This window comes from Chrysochloris asiatica, unplaced genomic scaffold (genome assembly GCF_000296735.1).
Source record: "Chrysochloris asiatica unplaced genomic scaffold, ChrAsi1.0 scaffold00348, whole genome shotgun sequence".
Lineage (NCBI taxonomy): Eukaryota > Metazoa > Chordata > Mammalia > Afrosoricida > Chrysochloridae > Chrysochloris > Chrysochloris asiatica.
The window spans coordinates 3,445-20,956 of record NW_006408866.1 but is presented as its reverse complement, the minus strand read 5'-3'; the positions used below and the strand labels follow the sequence as shown (position 1 = coordinate 20,956).

Here is a 17,512-nt window from a genome sequence, read left to right as displayed (position 1 = left end):
GAACTGCTCCTGAGGCTTTCAGAGACTGTAAACCATTACAGGAGCAGTGGTGGGGTTTGAACTGCTGACTTTTCAGTTAGCAGCCGAACACTTAACTCACTGCATTATCTGTACTCCTTCGTAAAGAAGACAGCCTTGGAAACCCTATGAGGCAGTTCTACTGTGTCCTATAGAGCCGCTATGTGTGGAAACCAACTAAGTACAGTGGGTTGGGGGTCTGTTTGTAATCCCACTCTCTTCATTGACCAGCTATTTGACCTCAAGTAAGTGACTCCACCTCCCTGAGCCCCGGTTTCTTTTTGTGTAAAATGGAGCAGATCTTTCCTATTATGAGAATTCAAGGCAAATCACTATGTGGACCTGTCCAGCCCAGAAGGGGCCACTTGGAACATCACAGCTGCTGTTCTTATCATGGCAGCGTGTGAGAGAGCAGAGATGTTGGCACTTCCATTGTGAACAGCGCAGCCCACTGCCTGTGAGTGTCTTCACCTCATCACCATCACCCCAGAGCCTCCAGCTGGTACAATATCTAGGAACCAGGGATTAACTAAGTCTGTGCCAACCCAGCTGTAGAACCAGACCAGTATGTGTTCCTGCAGTTCCCTGCAGCTGGAACTGTGTTTGAGAAAGGCCTGAGCAGGGGCTGGCAGCGGGCATCTAGCTCCAGAGCCAGAAACAGTCAATGGGAAGTGAATGGCAGAGTAGGGAGACTGAAGTACATGAAGGGGGCCCTAGGGAGGCAGAGCATGGGAAGACCACAGAGAGACAGCAGCTTGAGAGAGGGACCCTTTAAAGTCATATATGAACTCCAGACTCTCCCCAAGTTGCATGTGAGGGGATCTGATCCTAAACACTATATCAGAGGCTTTGGGATGAGAACTACAGCTTAGACCACCATCCAGGTTCCAGATCGGCCTCTGGGGCTCATACATGAGGGGCAGGTCTGAATAAAGCATTTTTTATAGTCTTGAAAACAGAAGTCAGGTTGAAACTTCCTTTCAGAACCTAACCTTGTCAATTGCTTGGTAAGACTCAAAAATCACCAGGCTCAATAGATTTTAGACATGACCCAGAGCCATGTAAGTTCAAAATGTCTAAGATATGATCCAAAATCCTTTGATACACAAAGAACATGGAAAAGCAGACATCCTCAGAGAAAAGATATCAACAAGTACCAACCACTCACACTTGATAGCTTGTCCAAAGTATGTGAAACAAAGTCTCTGCATCCTAGTGTCTAGGGAGCAAACACTCATTGCTGTCAAGTTGACTCCCAACTCATCGTCACCCTGAGTAGGAAAAAAGTAGGACCACCCCAGAGTATTTCCAAGGCTGCCATGGTATGGTGCTAAACTCTGCTAACCACAAGTTGGTGGTTCAAACCCACCAGCCACTCTTGGGAAAAACCCTATACAGGGTTGCTGTGAGTTAAGCCAAAAACTTTTGCCTCTCAGGTTCCAGTTCATACATGCATGGGATTATTACAAACAAAACATGTTTCAACATGTCTCTGTGATCAGTGATGGCTGCAGACAAGTTCTCTCAGTAATACACGTTCTTAGTCTCACTAAGGTATTTTCCAAAGAAAGGTTCATGGAGACAGTGGCTCTGAGTGGATCTGCTGAGCCAGTTAATTCAAGGCAGAGAGGTCAGCTCAGAGGTGATGGTGACTGGTTTTTGAGATTCCAAAGGGCTGGGTGCCATAAACCAGTGAATCTCAACCCTGGATGCACATTAGGGACACCTGGGAACGCTTTTTAAAACTGCAGATGCCTCTGTGCCACCGCCAGAAGTTGATACAGATGGTCAGGGAGGACCTCCTCCTGCATCAGAGTTTTAGAAATCCCTGGTGTGTACATCAGCCACCTGCAGTTTGTTAAAATAGATTACTGGACCCAGCCCCAGAGTTCCTGATTCTGGGAGCTCTTGGTGAGGACTGAGAATTAACATGTCTAATAGGTTTATGGAGTCCTGAAGTGGCACTGTAGGATAAGCACTAGATTGCTAACTGCAAGATTGGCAGTTCAAACCAACCAGCTGCTCCCTGGAAACCCTATATAGGGTCAGTATGAGTCAGAATCCACTTGGTGGCAGTGGGTTTAAGTTGGGGTCCTAATGTGTCCAGTTGCTAACTAAAAGGTTGGAAATTCAAATCCACCCTGCCTCCTAGTCTTAGTTTGAAGCTCCAGTTAAACCTGTTTACTGTAAGTGACCCTGCTAGTGTTTGAAAGACAAATAACAACACCCAAGTCCACTGTGTGACAGAGTGTCACTGTTTTTAAGAAAGGTTACCTTCACAGGTATCAGGGTATCTTAGTCTGGGTTCTCCACGGAAGCTGGTTCGGTATCATATCAAAGGAATAGCTCATAATTGTAGAGGTAGGCACATTCCAAGTCTGAGGTCAGATGTCAGGTTGAAGAGGGGTCCCTACACATACAGCCATGTCTTCTTTAACTCCTCCACTGTGGACGTGACAATTGTTCATATGCTGAAGGCTGTCTTAGTTTTATAATGCTGCTATGACAGAAATACCCCATGTGTGTTACGTTAACAAACACACTTGCTTTCTCACTGTTTAGGAGGCTAGAAGTTTGAATTCAGGGGGAGGTCTTCTCTGGACTCTGGGGAAGCCCTTGTCTCTCAATTTCTGTCTCCTGATTCCTTGGAGATCTCCATCAATCTTCCTAGCTCTGCTTGCTTCATTGTTTAATCTCTGCTGTATTTCAAAGGAGATGGACTCAAAACCCAGTAATCTTGCCTCATTATCACAAAACAAAGACAACTCATCGCCAAGTGGGATTATTATTATAATCACAGGCAGAGAGGCTAGAATTTACAGCAAATAGTTTTGGGGACACAGTTCAATCTACATCAGAGGCCAAGCCAACTGTGCTGGTTCCTAGAGCGGTGCTGAGAAGTTCTCCAACATGGCACCTCCGTGAGGGGTTTCAAGCGTCATTCTTACTGTTGGCATTCTTTGCCTTACATGTTGGTTTGAGGATCTAATTCTTTGACAAACATACACACTTCAAAGGTGTGTTCACTAGGAATCTTGTTTGTGGTAGCTGTGGGGGTCAGGGACCCCAGGGAAAAGGGCTGGACTTTATTTGAGTTTCCGTTTCTGCTTTGTCACAACCTTGCTGTGTGACCTTGGACACACAACCACTTGGCTCGCTAAGCAATTAGTCCCCCATCTGCAAAATGGGTATATTCAGGCTTTACCAGCCACATTACTGGATTGGGGTGTGGACTAAGTAAGAAAGCATCTGGCACACAGAACTCAGGATTTGACAATTTAAAAAAATACTCATTTTTTAATTAGTATAATTTTTGTTAAGAGCCATGGAGTCACTTCTGACTCATTAGCGACCCTGTATTGGGTTTCCGAGGAGCATCTGGTGAGTCTAGACTGCTAACCTTGTGGTTCAAACCAACCTTGCAGTCCAGTGCTTATCCTACAGCACCACGCCAGTATAATGGTGGTGGTTATGTGCCGTGGAGTCGGTTCCGACTCACAGTGACACCTTATAGGGTTTCCAAGGCTGTAAATCTTTATGGGAACAAAAGCCTCATCTTTATCTCACGGAATGGCTGGTAGTTTCAAACTGCTGACTTGAGGTTAGCAGCCGACTCTTAACCACTACATTGCCAGAGCTCCTTCACCAGTATCATGCTGTTATCTAAATTGCCGTTATTACTGTTGGAAGGGAAAAAAGTTCTGTCCGAGCAGCTGCTATGAATCACAAAATGAGCCAGAAGGCTTGCAAAACACCAACCTTAAGTCACACACAAATCTTAGGATGAAAGAAATGTTAGAGTTGGATGGGGCTTTAAAATTATTTTTCTACATGTGGAAACAATTTTAAGGAAAGCCTGAAACGACTTTAGTTTCAGGAAGAAGAAGGAGGAAAAGGTATTGGCAAAGAATCTTGAAAGTACCATGGACTGCCAGAAGAACAAACAAATCTGTCTTGGAAGAAATACATCCAGAATGTTCCTTAGAAAGGAGGATTGTGAGACTTGGTCTCATGTACTTTGGACATATTTTTAGGAGGAAATAACCTCATCTGCATGAGAAAGCTGGACAGTGAATAAGGAAGACCGTAGAAGAATTGATGCATGTGAGTTACGGTGTTGGAGGAGAATATTGAAAGTACCATGGGCTGCCAAAAGAACAAACAGACCTGTGTTGGAAGAAATACAGCCAGAGTGGTCCTTAGAGGCCAGGATGGCCAAACTTCGTCTCTCATACTTTGGACATGTTGTCAAAAAGGACCAGTCTGGAGAAAAGGATATCATGTTTGGTAAGGTGAAAGGTCAGAGAAAAAGAGGAAGACCCCCAACGAGATGGATTGGCCAAGTGGCAGCGTCAATGGGCTCAAGCGTGGCAACAATTGTGAGGTTGGCTCAGGACCGGGCAGTGTTTTGTTCTGTTGTACTTAGGGTCACTATGAGTCGGTACCGACTCTGGCACCTAACAACAACAACGAAAACAGGCCCTGGAGAAGGATATTGTGCTTGGTAAAGTGGACGGTCACCCCAAAAAAAAAGGAAGACCCCCAATGAGATAGATCATCCTCAAACTTAACAGTTCTGAGGCTGGTGCAGGACCGGCAGCGTTTTGTTCTGTTGTTCACAGGATCACAATGAGTGTGAACTGACTCCATGGTATTTAACAACCGCCTAGTGTGAGACGTTTTGGAAAGGTAAAAAAGAGAAAAGGTGCAGCTGTGGACACGGGGGTAGGATATCGCACCTGACCTGTTGTGGGGAGATGGGAGAAAGCGAGATTGTTTTGACTCTGATCCAAGATTTAAGATAACCCATGACCATCCCAACGAGGTGAGGGATTTAGAGTGCTGTGAAATCAGAGTCCAGAATCCCTGTGTGGTACAGTTAACATGCTTGACTGCTAACCAAAAGGTTAGATGTTTGCATCCATTCTGAGGTACCTTAGAAGAAAGGCCTGGCAATCTGCTTTGAAAGCTCAGCAATTGGAAACCTTCTGGAGCACAGTTCTACTCTCCCACACAGGGGCTTGCTAGGAGTCGAAACCAACTGGATGGCAACTGCTTTTCCTGGTTTTGTGAAACAACTCAGATGGGGTCTGATTGGTTTAGGGGACTTCTCCAGAAATTGTGGGAGGGGATGGTTTTGTGCAGTTCAACCCAGCACACAAGAGGTAGCTTGCCAGGACCAGTCATGGGTGTTGGGGTTCTGGCCATTGTCTGGGGGTGTCTCTGTACTATGAGGTCAGACTCAACACTGCCTATGGGGTCAGGGAGGGATGGAGGCATACAACCATCAGCACCTATGACCAGACATCAGCACCTATGACCAAAAACTTTCAAAGTGATGAGCTGTCGAGTTGGCTCCATCTGTAAAGATCAGTTTTTCCCCCTGTAGTTTGCAGCGTTTATCACACCCACGCTCTAAGCCTTCCAGAACCGTCTGCCTTTGGCAAACGAAATTAGCAACCAAAATAGTTTGGCTCCTACAGTGAAGAACAAATTTGTTTTACAGCAAATATCAACATGTGAAGGCCTCAACTTTCCCCCAACTCTCACTCCTAGCTCACCTCACCTCTCAGAGATGGCCTTGGTCTTCGCAGCTGTGGAATGGGCCAGTGAGAGCAACATTGCTTTAGAGCAGTGGTTCTCAGCTGGAGCAAGTCAGGAGACATTTTGGGTTTCCATAACTGAGGGGCAGGGATGCTACTGGTATCTAGTGGGTGGAAACCAGGACAACACAGAGTGGTCTGACCAAAGTATCGGTGATGCAGAGTACAGAAACTGCTGCACTCAGGAGTGATGTGAAGATTAAATGAGATAATATGGATGCAGACCTTAACCTTAGATCCTGTGCATGCTGCTGTTCTGAGCTGCCAACGGGTGGTCAGTCTTCCAATTCTTAGCAACCCCATTCCATCCCCCCCATACCATCCCATGATTGTTTATAGATCCAATCATTGTCATCTATGGGATTTTCATGGGCTGATTTTCAAATGCAGATTGCCAGGCCATTCTTCCTAGTCCTTCTTAGTCTGGAAACTCCATGGAAACATATTCAGCATCATAGCAGCACCAGACCTCCTCTGACAGATGGGTGGTGGCCATAGAACCTGGATCTTCCACATGGAAGGTGAGAATCCTGCCACTAAGCCACCACTGCCTTCAGGTCATACGCGTGATTATTGTCATTAAGTGCCGTCAAGTCAATTCTGACTCATAGCAACCTTTCTGAGAAGTGGCTGGTGGGTTTGAACTGCCAACCTTGTGATTCACAGTCCACTGCTGATCCCGCAGCACTATATCAGGAGTCAATACACAAAGTTGTTGTTATTAAGTGCCATTGAGTCAATTCTAACTCATAGTGATCCTGTAGAGGGTTTCTGAGAAGCAGCTAGTGGGTTTGAACTGTCGACTTCACAGTTAGCAGTCCAGTGCTTATCTTACAGCACTACACCAGGACTCCATACACGAAATTGTGGTTAAGTGCCATCGAGTCGGTTCTGACCCAGTGACCCTGTTGAACGTTTCAGAGGAGCAGCTAGTGGGTTTGAACTGCCGACCTTGTGGGTCACAGTCCAGTGCTGATCCTACAGCGCCACATCAGGCGTCCATATACAAAGTAGGTGCTTCATAAGCAGCAGTAATATTGGTATCCAGATTCCTCCAAAACCTGATGCTTGAACCCGCCTGGTGGGTGCCTCTCATTGTGTTTCTGGACTGCCGGTCATGTTGACTGGAGCTTTCCAGAGTAGACAAATACGCTGACAAATCTCTAGAGTCGAGTTGAGTCTAGAAGTATTTCCATGCACTGTCGGGATGGGGACTAGACTTGGGGTGTGTCCACATGTCCACCAAGAGAGTGGACTGGAGCCTCCAGGGCAGGGGCTCATCGAGGTGAGGGAGTGAACACCATGGGACCAGGTAACACACTGAGTTTCTGGACAAGGTGGCTCCTTCATGTTTAGTCCGTGAGGGAGGGAGCATTGAAAGGGCTTTGTGTGAGAGAAGTTTCTAGTCACTGCGAGTTTTCCTTTGAAAATTTAGACAAAACTTTTTTTTCAGTTGTAACTGCATTTCATGTTTTTCACACTTTCTTTGACCCATTAACAGAACCTTAACCTCTCCTGTTGCTTCAGTCATAATTATAAAAATAAATGAACATGCCACAAATATCCCTTCGCTCCATGAAGGGGTAAAGGGCTGGTTTGCCCTTCATCCAGTGGTCTTGTTCTATTCTACTTTTGGGAGTTCTTTTATCTACTTTTAGGTTCAGTTCACTAAATTCATTTAAATTACTCCAAATGAGGCAACCGGATGACCACATTTATTAGAAAGATGTCTAAATCCATGATGAGTAATTTGGCCTGTAGAAATCCTGAAGTGCCTTCCACCGTAATTTTGTGCACTGGTTCTGGGACAGCTCCTCTGTCTGGAGGTTTTCCCCCACACTCTGGATTGTACAGATAATAAGTTGTTGCTTCCAGATGGCTACAGTAGACTTTGAGTGCGTCTCCACCCCCGGCTCTCAGAGTGTTGTACCGTGGTAACTGGCATGTTGCTGTGATGCTGTAAGTTGAAATACTTCTCAACGGTATTTCAGATTCCACCAAGGTCACCGACGGTGGACGGTTTCCTCAGACTTCCAGATTAAGACAGACTAGGAAGGAGGGCCTTGGAGAGCTACTTCTCAAAATTAGTCCATTGAAATTGGTCATGATAGAATTTTATCTGATCTGCTCTTCGTGCTGGAAGGTGAACCCCCTAAACTGAAAGGTGCTATATAATAACCATAACAGACTCAGACGCACCAGCCTCGTGGTGGCAGCATGTGGCTGTTGTTACTGTCAAATCGGAGTCAACTCAGTGACAGCTAACAATAGAGTTACAAGGTTACAAGGGTGAGTCAAAAAGTATTGTTCCCAGGGTTTCAGTTCCTACATGCACAGGTTTTTTTCCAAACAAAACATGTTTCAAATGGCTCTGTGATCAGTGGACGGCTGTAGACAGTTCTCCCAGCAATTCCCTTGGTTTAGTCTCGTTAAAGCACCTTCCAAAAGAAAAGTCCTATCAAAAGCATGGCTTCTCAGGGAATTTGCTGGGCCAGTTCAATCCCAGGCAGAGAGGCCAGCTCCGTAGGTGATGGGGGACTGTTTTCTAGGGATTCTTAAGGGCTCATCTTGATAGGTTTTCTGGAAGGACACAGGACAATCACAGGGACAGGGACTTATTAGGAAGAAGTTTAAGAAACCTGAAAACTGCAGTGGTGAGAAAAAAGGTTAGGAGAGTTGTACTGAGGAATTTTTATATATATATATATATAACAGCAGTATACCCACTCATTCTTCAAGGGTATCAAGGATTGCCCTATGTTGGAAAACCTTACCTCACCCACCCTACAGTCCTGATATTATTGCCCCTTCAGGCATATTTTTGTCCCAGAACCTAAAGAACATTTCAAGGGAATACCAGTTGAGTCTCTCGAGGATGCCAAAATGTCAGTTTTGAGGTGATGTAAATTGAAGAGTGCAAAAATCTTCAGGGAAGAGTTAGAGAGCTGGAAACAATGCCTTCAGAGGTGTATGGACCTAGGTGGAGGAGGTGTCAAGAGACAGTAGCTTCACATTTTGGTATTTTTGTTTAATAAAGGCTTCAATGATTTTGTACCAATATTTTTTTTACTTACCCCAATATATATTAGTATTATGTTGTTGTTAAGTGTCGTTGAGTTGGTTCCGAATCATAGCAACTCTGTATAGGGTTTCCAAGGAGCAGCCTGGTGGGTTTGAACCACCGACCCTGTGGTTAGCTGACCCTGCAGCACCACACCAGGGTTCCATATTGATGATATATTGGTGACTATATCAAAATCCTTCATAATAAATAGCAACTTTGGGAGTACCTTACAACGAAATTTCTAGTTATGAATGTCTCTAAGCAGGAGGAATTCAGGGATCTAGTTGTATGAATTTGGCCTCCTTTACAGATGTGGCGCTGTGGGTTAATGTGTTGAACTGCAAGGTGGGTTTGAACAGCAAGGTTGGCAGTTCAAGCTCACGAGCCGCTCCTCAGAAACCCTATACCAGGGTCTCTATGAGTCAGAGATGACTCGACAGCACTTAACAACAACACAGATTATTTATTGCAACAGTTCTACTTTTGTAGACAACTAGCTGAATGTCTTGGTTTCTGCATCTGTAATAGGGAAGGAACAGGGCTGTCTGGGCCCACTGTCTCCCAACCCCTTTCTGGATTCTACATGGATCCAATCTTCATTCTCTATTCTCTCCAGCACATTCCTTAGAATTTGCAGTGATGACGAATCTTGATGCTCTCCCAGGCAACTTTCATAATAGAAGTTATTAGTGTTATTCAGCTTAAGTTTATTAGAATTTGCATTTTAAATTTCTCGCTTTTAACAGACTGTTAAGATTGCCACAACTTTACCAACTTACTTGCAAGTGCCAAAGCCTGCCAATTAACTCAGATGGTCATAGCAGCAACTGTTTCCCATCGGAAAGGCTGAATCGCGTAGGCGTTTGCACCTTTGCAGGCCAAGTGATTCACCAGCCAAGTTACTTTGCATATTGGGATAAGGAGCATAGGATATTAGACTTCCTTTCAGTTCTTCTCCTTCTGCTGAGTTAGATGTGGATTTTCTAATATCAACTTCTTTTATTCCTTTCAAAATCATACATACTTGCAAGAAACTCAAACTGTATGTACTTATGTAATGTGATACAGAAAATGAATAGACCTTTGTAATTCCCCAGCCTAAAAAGCCACTCGTAACAGTTTGGTCAACATTTCACCAGATACTGTTTTCAGTGCTTATATGGACGTCTTTTCTCTTTCTTGAACAAAAAGAGATCGTGTTTACATACAGTCCTTTGAAGCTTGCTTTTTTTTCCCCCCCTAGCAATGTGTCTTGGAGATTTTTCTATTTTACGTATTATTTTTTTTAAGAGTCCCCTGGGTGGTACAAATGATGTAGGCATTCAACTGCAAAAGGTTAAAGGTTCGAGTCCACCCAGAGGTCCCTCAGAGGAAAGGCCTGGCAATTTACTTCCCAAAAACTCTGGCCTTGAAAACCCTGTGGAATATAGTTCTATTCCGTCACACATGGGTAGGGCCACACCAGTCAGACTTGACTGCTCCTGGGTTCCTTATTTTTCCAGCAGCGATGGATTTCCATGGCATAATTACAGCAGAAGTGATTTGACAAGTCCCCTCCAGACTTCCTTTTTGCACCTCCCAAAGGGGACCATGAAATAGTGAGCTGGATGCAACAAGGCTCTTGGAAGATGATCCCAGATAGTACTTATAAGGGAGAAGAGGAGGGAGGCAGAATAAGCAAGGGTATGCCAATGAGCAGGTAGGCATTATGGGAAATGGAGGCCCAGTCCAGCAGGGCTCCCTGAGAAACTATGTGCAACATGACTTAGAACTGCCCCACTCAATGGCAAGAAAGCCGGGAACCATTCACGGTCTCCCATCACTTACTGGCTGAGAGTTGTACTGGGGGTATCGCACCCCCAGATGTGAAGGGACCTGCCCAGGGGATGCTTCAGGTAGAACCTGGTCTGGCTGTACAAGAACCATCCACAGAAACTGCAGATAGACTTCAAGGAGGAGAGGGTACCAACAGCCTCAGCCATACCTCCTCGTGGACACTGTTGTTCTTTCCAGTTTTCCATTCCTACTCTGGTAGCATAATGGATTAAGAGCTGGGCTGCTAACCACAGGTCAGTAGTTTGAATCTGTCAGTCACTCCACAAGCGAAAAATGAGGCTTTCTGCTCCCGTAAAGATTTACAGCCTTGAAAACCCTACACAGGGTCATTGTGAGTCAGAACCAACTCTGTGATACACAACCACCACCACCACCACAGTGTTACAGAGCAAGCATGCCAAACTTTCTGGGTAAGGCCAAATTGTAAATATTTGAGAGTCTGCAGGCTACTCAACTCTGCCCTTATGGCAAGAAAGCAACCATCAACAATCTGTACACAAATGGGCGTAGCTGTGTTCCAATAAAACTTTACTTGTAAATAACACGTGGTGGGCCATGTTCAGCCTACAGTTCATAGTTTGCCAGCCCCTGCTATAGAGAATATTTTTGTAGGTGTATTCTTTATCTATTTGTGCAGATATTTCTATGGGGAAAATTTCTAGAAGTGTAATTACTGAGTCACTAGGTCAGAGCCTTTTTATTTTGAATATATACCTGAAACACCCCAAAACGGAACCAACTTGCCCTCCTAGGAGTGTTTGAGATTTCTGCACCAGTTGACGAGAGATGTTTCTGCACGATCATTCTTGAGCTTTGGAGAAGCAAAGATGACAAGTTTTTGTTTAAATAGAGTGAAACCAAATGGCACCTGAGAAAGTCTCACAATCGTACCTTGTTTGAGATTCTAGATCAACAGGGAAGGGGACTCTGGTAACTTGTTCTTGTTTGGTTAAATCATTGACCACTAAACACAATCTCCAAAATTTCCTTCATAAAACAAAGATTATATTCCTTTTAAAGAGGTTTTCATTTTTAAAGGTCCACCTCTGCTTAGCTACAACACAAAAGGTTAGAGGTTCGAGTCTACCCAGAGGCACCTCAGAAGAAATGCCTGGCAATCTGCTTCTGAAAAGCCAGCCACTGAAACCCCTGTGGAGCACAGTTCTGCTCTGACCCATGGGAGTTGTCATGAGTCTAAGTCTACTTGACACCGTTGTTGTTTACCGATGTGCATGTACTGAGCGCTTCACCAAATGTACAATCAATATGCATAGTTCACATTTTGTCCACAAAGAGCTGACAGGTACAGGATGCTATTGATGATGGATGTTGTTGTTGAGTGTTGTTGAGTCGGTTCTGACCCATAGAGACCCTGTATAGGGTTTCCGAGGAGTGGCTGGTAAGCTTGAACCACTGACCTTGTGGTTCAGTTCAGTCATTAACCCATAGTGCCACACTAAGACCCCCCTGTATTCAGTTATTGTTGTTGTTGTTAAGTGCCATCGAGTCAGTTCTGATCCATAGTGAACCTGTATAGGGTTTCCAAGGAGCAACCGGTGAACTTGAACTGCCACTCTTGCCGTCCAGTGCATTAACCCACAGCACCGCACCAGGACTCCATGATGGTGGTATAGAGGTCCACGTATCATAATGCACACTAGGTCTTTTTTGGTGTTTATGGGGTTTTAGTTTTTCTAATTATCTTTTTTTCTCCCCCCATTTTTATCATGTAGAATTTTGGTCGTGGACCCCACAGGGGAGGAAAGAGACCCTTAGCATTCAAGCTCTGTGTTTAGCTGCATATATTAGCTGGTTTATTTGCTAGCCAAATCCCTCTTGGGATCAAGCCTGCCTTTGCTGGGCTCAGGCTGACTGAATCTGTGATATTTCCCTTCCTGTAGCCCTTCATTTACATCACAGACCACACAACCTGCCACTCCTGCCCTACCCACACACAGATAAAGAATCCGGAGGAACTTCGTCTTGAAGATGAGTAAAGCTAACCATCTTATTTGTCTTGAAAAGCACAAATTCAGGTTGTGTTGGAATTAATAGGGAAGCCTTCCAAAGACAAATGCATCACAACAGGGAGTGGAAGCCATCCCTATAGCCCCATCCCTGGGAAAACCTGCTTCTTGTATGTGAAACACAGGGTCTCTTTTGTAAAAAGGTCGACAGAAATGTAGGGTGAAAATTGTCATTGTTGTTGTTAAGTGTCGCTGAGTCAGTTCCGACCCTTAGAACCCTGCATAGGGTTTCTAAGAAGCGGCTGGTGAGCTTGAACCTCCAGCTTTGTGATTCAAACCGACTTTGCAGTCCAGTGTGTTAGTCCACAGCTCCACACCAGGACTCCAGAGTGGAAGTAGCAGGCTCAGTAACATGTATTGAGCCCTTACCATGTGTGGGAGCCTCATACATGTCCTCCCATTGACACCTCACAGTGACCTGTGGGGTGAGGTATTATGAAGAGTCCCAATCTAACCAACGAGGGAAGAAAAGTTACCTTGTGGGCCACAAATGATAGAGCCAGGGTTCACAGCTATGCCCCCACCCTCCACCGGGGGAGAGTTAGCAGAGTCTGAGGACATTTTTGGTTATCACGACTGGGGCAGGACAGCATGCTGCTGGTCCATAGAACAGCCCCCCACCACAAAGAATTCTCCAGCCCCAAATGTCAACAGTGTCCTGGTTGAGACACCCTGGAATACAGTGATGGCATGCTATGGTCTTCCATTACAATTATCCATGTGTTCTATAGGCACCACAGGAGTATGCTGGCTCAATGGTAGAATTCTCACCTTCCATGCCAGTGGCCAACGTTCCATTCCCAGCCAGTGCACCTCATGTGCAACTATCACCTCGATTGCTGCCTGTGGAGGCTTGTGTGTTGCTATGAAACTGAACAGGTTTCAGTGAAGCTGCCAAACTCCGACTAGGAAGAAAAGCCTGGTTTTATTGGATAAACCAGCCAATGAAAACTGTCTGGACCATAATGGTGTGATTTGTAAGCCATCATGGGGGTGACTCATGACAGGCAGCCTTTCATTCTCCAAGCTGCACTGAAGGCATTCGCCAAACTCAAGGTTCTGAGTGGGGGATCTGACTCTGCGGCAGATCCTAACATCGTAAGCTCTGGTGGGGCACACGTTTAAAGAAGCATGCTGTAGGTGGTACAGATGTCTGTCTGCCAAAGGAACAGCCGGACCACAGGCTGTAAGGCAGAAACGTGCCTCGTGTGTGTGAGCATGAAAGTCAGTGTGTGGTGTGGAGAGTCTCATGGGGAAAGAGAAGGACAAATCCAGGGAACTCTCATCGTTAAAAGACACAAAATGCCCTCAACGTGATGCCTCGCATGTGAAGTTGAGGAACACGTAGACTAACGGCCTCTGTCTTGTCCCTGCTCCCCTGTTCTGTCCCCTTCCTCCCTCTGCCCCCTCCATGTCCATCCTGCCCCAGTGTTCGGCCACAACATGAAGAGCAGCAACGACTTCATCGGGAGGATTGTCATCGGCCAGTACTCGTCAGGTCCCTCCGAATCCAACCACTGGCGACGGATGCTGAGCACCCACCGCACAGCCGTGGAGCAGTGGCATAGCCTGAGATCCCGAGCAGAGTGTGACCGCGTGTCCCCTGCCTCACTAGAGGTGACCTGAAGGCCGCAGGGAAGGCAGCTTCCACTTGTAAAAAAAACATGTGTCACATACCTATCACATCAACACAAACGCACACACACACAAATCTACACACACCACATCCTCTCAGCACGTGTGATCACATCATGGCCACCATCAATGAGGCCTGAGAAGTTTCCAGAAACCCCATCCATACGTCACAAGCTAAGTGGGACTTATTAGCAGTACCTACGTTTGTTGACATCATTTAACATCTGCCCCAGAACGCACTTTCAACCCTCAGGCCTGGGAAAAGGCTCCCAAGAGGTGCCACACTCCATCAAGACGAATTTCCCAAGAGTTTGGCCAGTCGGTGGCAGACCTGAACCCCACCGGAAACCTCTGAGCAGGCTGCTGTTTCCTGGGGTTCATTAAACCTGATACTTTCCCCTAAAAGGTGTAAGTATCTCTGTCTTCTCCTTAGTGAACGTGATCAATAGATTAGATTATTTGAAGAAACCAAATGGCAACAAAAACTACCCCATTTAAGAAAATGCTCCTGGCTTGTCCTTGTCCTTAGCTTATCTGGGGGACTCCCTGTGGGGATGTATGTGTACTTTCTTATGCGTGTGCCCTCACAGGTGAACATGTGTGTCTTCAGTGAGCAAGGCAGTGGGCTGGGACCCCAGCGCTGCCCTTCGCTCCCCCCCACCCCCATGCAGTGAGATTGCACCCAGCGACCTCCCCTCCTCCGTCAGAGACCACCCCCCTTTACTAATAGTACCGTGCGTGTCTGTCAAGTCAGTAGAATGTGATACAGCAACAATACCGTTTCTTGGCTGAATCATAGTGACTGTGACCCCCAGAAGACCTACAGAGGACTGTTGCCATGGGTTCAAACGGCCACCCCACCCCCTCCAAGAGAATCCCTTCGCTTCACGTGCTCCAAACCAACGTCGTCAATCTTGTGCTAAGGAATTAGTTTAGCTAGGGTAGAGCCCTTTCTGTTGGATGCCTCTGTGTCTTTTTCCACAGCATATTGTCTGCTATGATGGGGAGTTATTTATTAAAATTAAAGATTGTTTATTTGTGCCACACATTCCAAGTTACCATTTTCTTCATAAAACAGAGTACAGATGATCGACGGGTGTTCTCAATTCCTACAGACGTGCAACAGTCCATCCCGACCTGTGGTATTCAGGCTCACAGATTTTGTGGGTCAGGAGTTCAGACCAGATGCAGTGAGGATGGCTTACCTGCTTCCTGACACAAGTGTATTGTTCACAAATATATGCCCACATATATAAAGAGCATAGTGTGCTTAGGAAAATACGGGCAAGGGTGTTGACGCACTTGGCAAAAAAGATCCAGTCTGTGTTATGTATATAAAATATATGACAGCCCCTCACCTGGAAGACTTGAGAACTAGAGGGTTCAGTCACACATCTGGTGGTTGATGCTGCTGGACACCTGAGGGCTCCTCTCTCCATGTGGACTCTCCATGTAGTCTCCACGTGTGGTCTCCCTATGGAGTCTCCCTGTGTGGACTCTCCGTGTGGTCTCTCCTTGTGGTCTCCCCATGTGGACTCTCCATGTGAACTCTCCATGTGGATCTCTATGTGATCTTTTCATGTGGTCACTCTGTGTGGACTCTCCATGTGGTCTCTCCGTGTCATCTCTGTGTGGTCTCTCCAGGTGGTCTCCCCATTTGGGTCTCTATGTGGTCTCTCTGTGTGATCTTTCCGTGTGGTCTCCTTGTGGACTAGTTTAGGCTTCCTTATCACATGGTGGCAAAGTCCAAAGGTAAGCAGGAGACAGCCAGGCAGAAGCTGGAACCTGTTTATGACCTAGCCCCAGAAGTAGTCCTGATTGATTAATGGTTAAGCATTTGGCTACTAACCAGAGATTGATGGTTTGAACACACCACTGGAGAAAGACATGGTAAAGGTTTGTTATTGTTTGTTGTTGTGAAGTGCTTTGAAAGCCCTGTGTTATTGTTGGTAGGTGTCGTTGAGTCAGTTCCAACTCCTAGCAACCCTGCTTAGGGTTTTCGAGGAGTGGCTAGTGGGTTTGTACCACTAACATTGCTATTCAAACCAACCTTGAGGTTGAGTTATTATCCTAAGGCGCCTCACCAGGGCTCTTGGAACCCCTTGGGGCAGTTTTGTCACATGGTCATAATAAATCAGAATCAATCCAGCAGCAACTCAAGTTGCCTGGTGTCACCCTACCAACCTCTTGCTTGCCTGGTGTCACCCTACCATCCTCTTGGTCTGGACAGTTACAAGCCCCTGCCCAGATTAAAGGAGGGAGGCACACCAGTCCCACTATAAGAAGAACAGGTGGGATGCGTGAGAGAGGTGTTCGAATAGGTTCTGCTCATAAACCAACTCATGTTGAGTAAGTGGCAGCCCCACCAGAACGCCTCAGCAAACTTGTAGCTGGTGCCTGAGTTCTTGGGCAGACATGTTCATATGGAGAACTGTGCACCTCAATTTGTAAGCTCTTACCTTGCTCCAGGCGATCCCAGTCAGAGGAAGAAGAACCACATTACAGCTGGTGCCAGAGGAGATATTTCTAGTTGGTGCTGGAAAACACATCTCCCAGTGCCAGCCCAGCCTGTCCTACTGGGGATCCTCTTGGCTAATGGTCGCTGGGCTGTTTCATCTGAAAATGGGGTAGCAATCCCCTCCTCCTCTGGTCCAAGGAGGCTTCGCTGGGATGATGCAGCATCTCAACATGGCACTTGGCTCTGTAGTTGGCGGTGATTAACACACAGTGTTGACCGATGAGAGGGAACAACGGCAGGACAAATGCTGGAGACATCCCCGTGTCCAGGGATTGTTTGTCAGGAGACAACAGACATGTGCTGGAAGGTGATGGCATGACTTGGTTTCTATAGAAACTTGGGTGCAAGGTGTCCTTCTTGGCCTTCCCACTCTTTAATTAGCATCCTCTCACTCTGAGCTAGGAGATATGTGGGCCAAGTAAACACCCTCGTTGAGAGTAGAGACCTGAGTTCAAAGAAAGGCAGGTTGGAACAGTAGTGTGAAGTTTTAAAGCTGCTTCTATATTCCCAAGGAGTTCTCATGGTGTAGTGGATTAAGTGTTGGGCTGCTAACTGCAAGGTCATCGGTTCAAACCCAGCAGTCACTCTGAGGGAGAAAGATGAGGCTGTCTGCTCCCATAAAGATTTACAGTCTAGGAAATGCTAAGGAGCAGTTCTACTCCGGGCTATAGACACTATGAGTCGGAATTGCCTCGATGGCAGTGGGCGTTCTGATTTCCCAGTCTTGGACCAAAGGCATTGCCCTTCTCTTCCTGGCAGCAGCTCTGAGCTCAGACTGAACCTCAGAAGCCCTCAGAATTTTGGTCCACTC

General features: G+C 46.1%; 1 protein-coding gene across 1 annotated transcript in view; it reads left to right on the top strand.

Annotated features, from left to right (window-relative positions):
- Positions 1-14,174, top strand: part of SYT17 (synaptotagmin XVII) — an 83,227-nt gene extending 69,053 nt beyond the window's left edge. The window contains exon 8 of the mRNA XM_006875969.1: positions 13,978-14,174. Within this exon, the coding sequence (XP_006876031.1) occupies positions 13,978-14,174 (197 nt within the window). The remainder of the gene's footprint in view (positions 1-13,977) is intronic.
- The last annotated feature ends 3,338 nt before the right edge of the window (positions 14,175-17,512 follow it).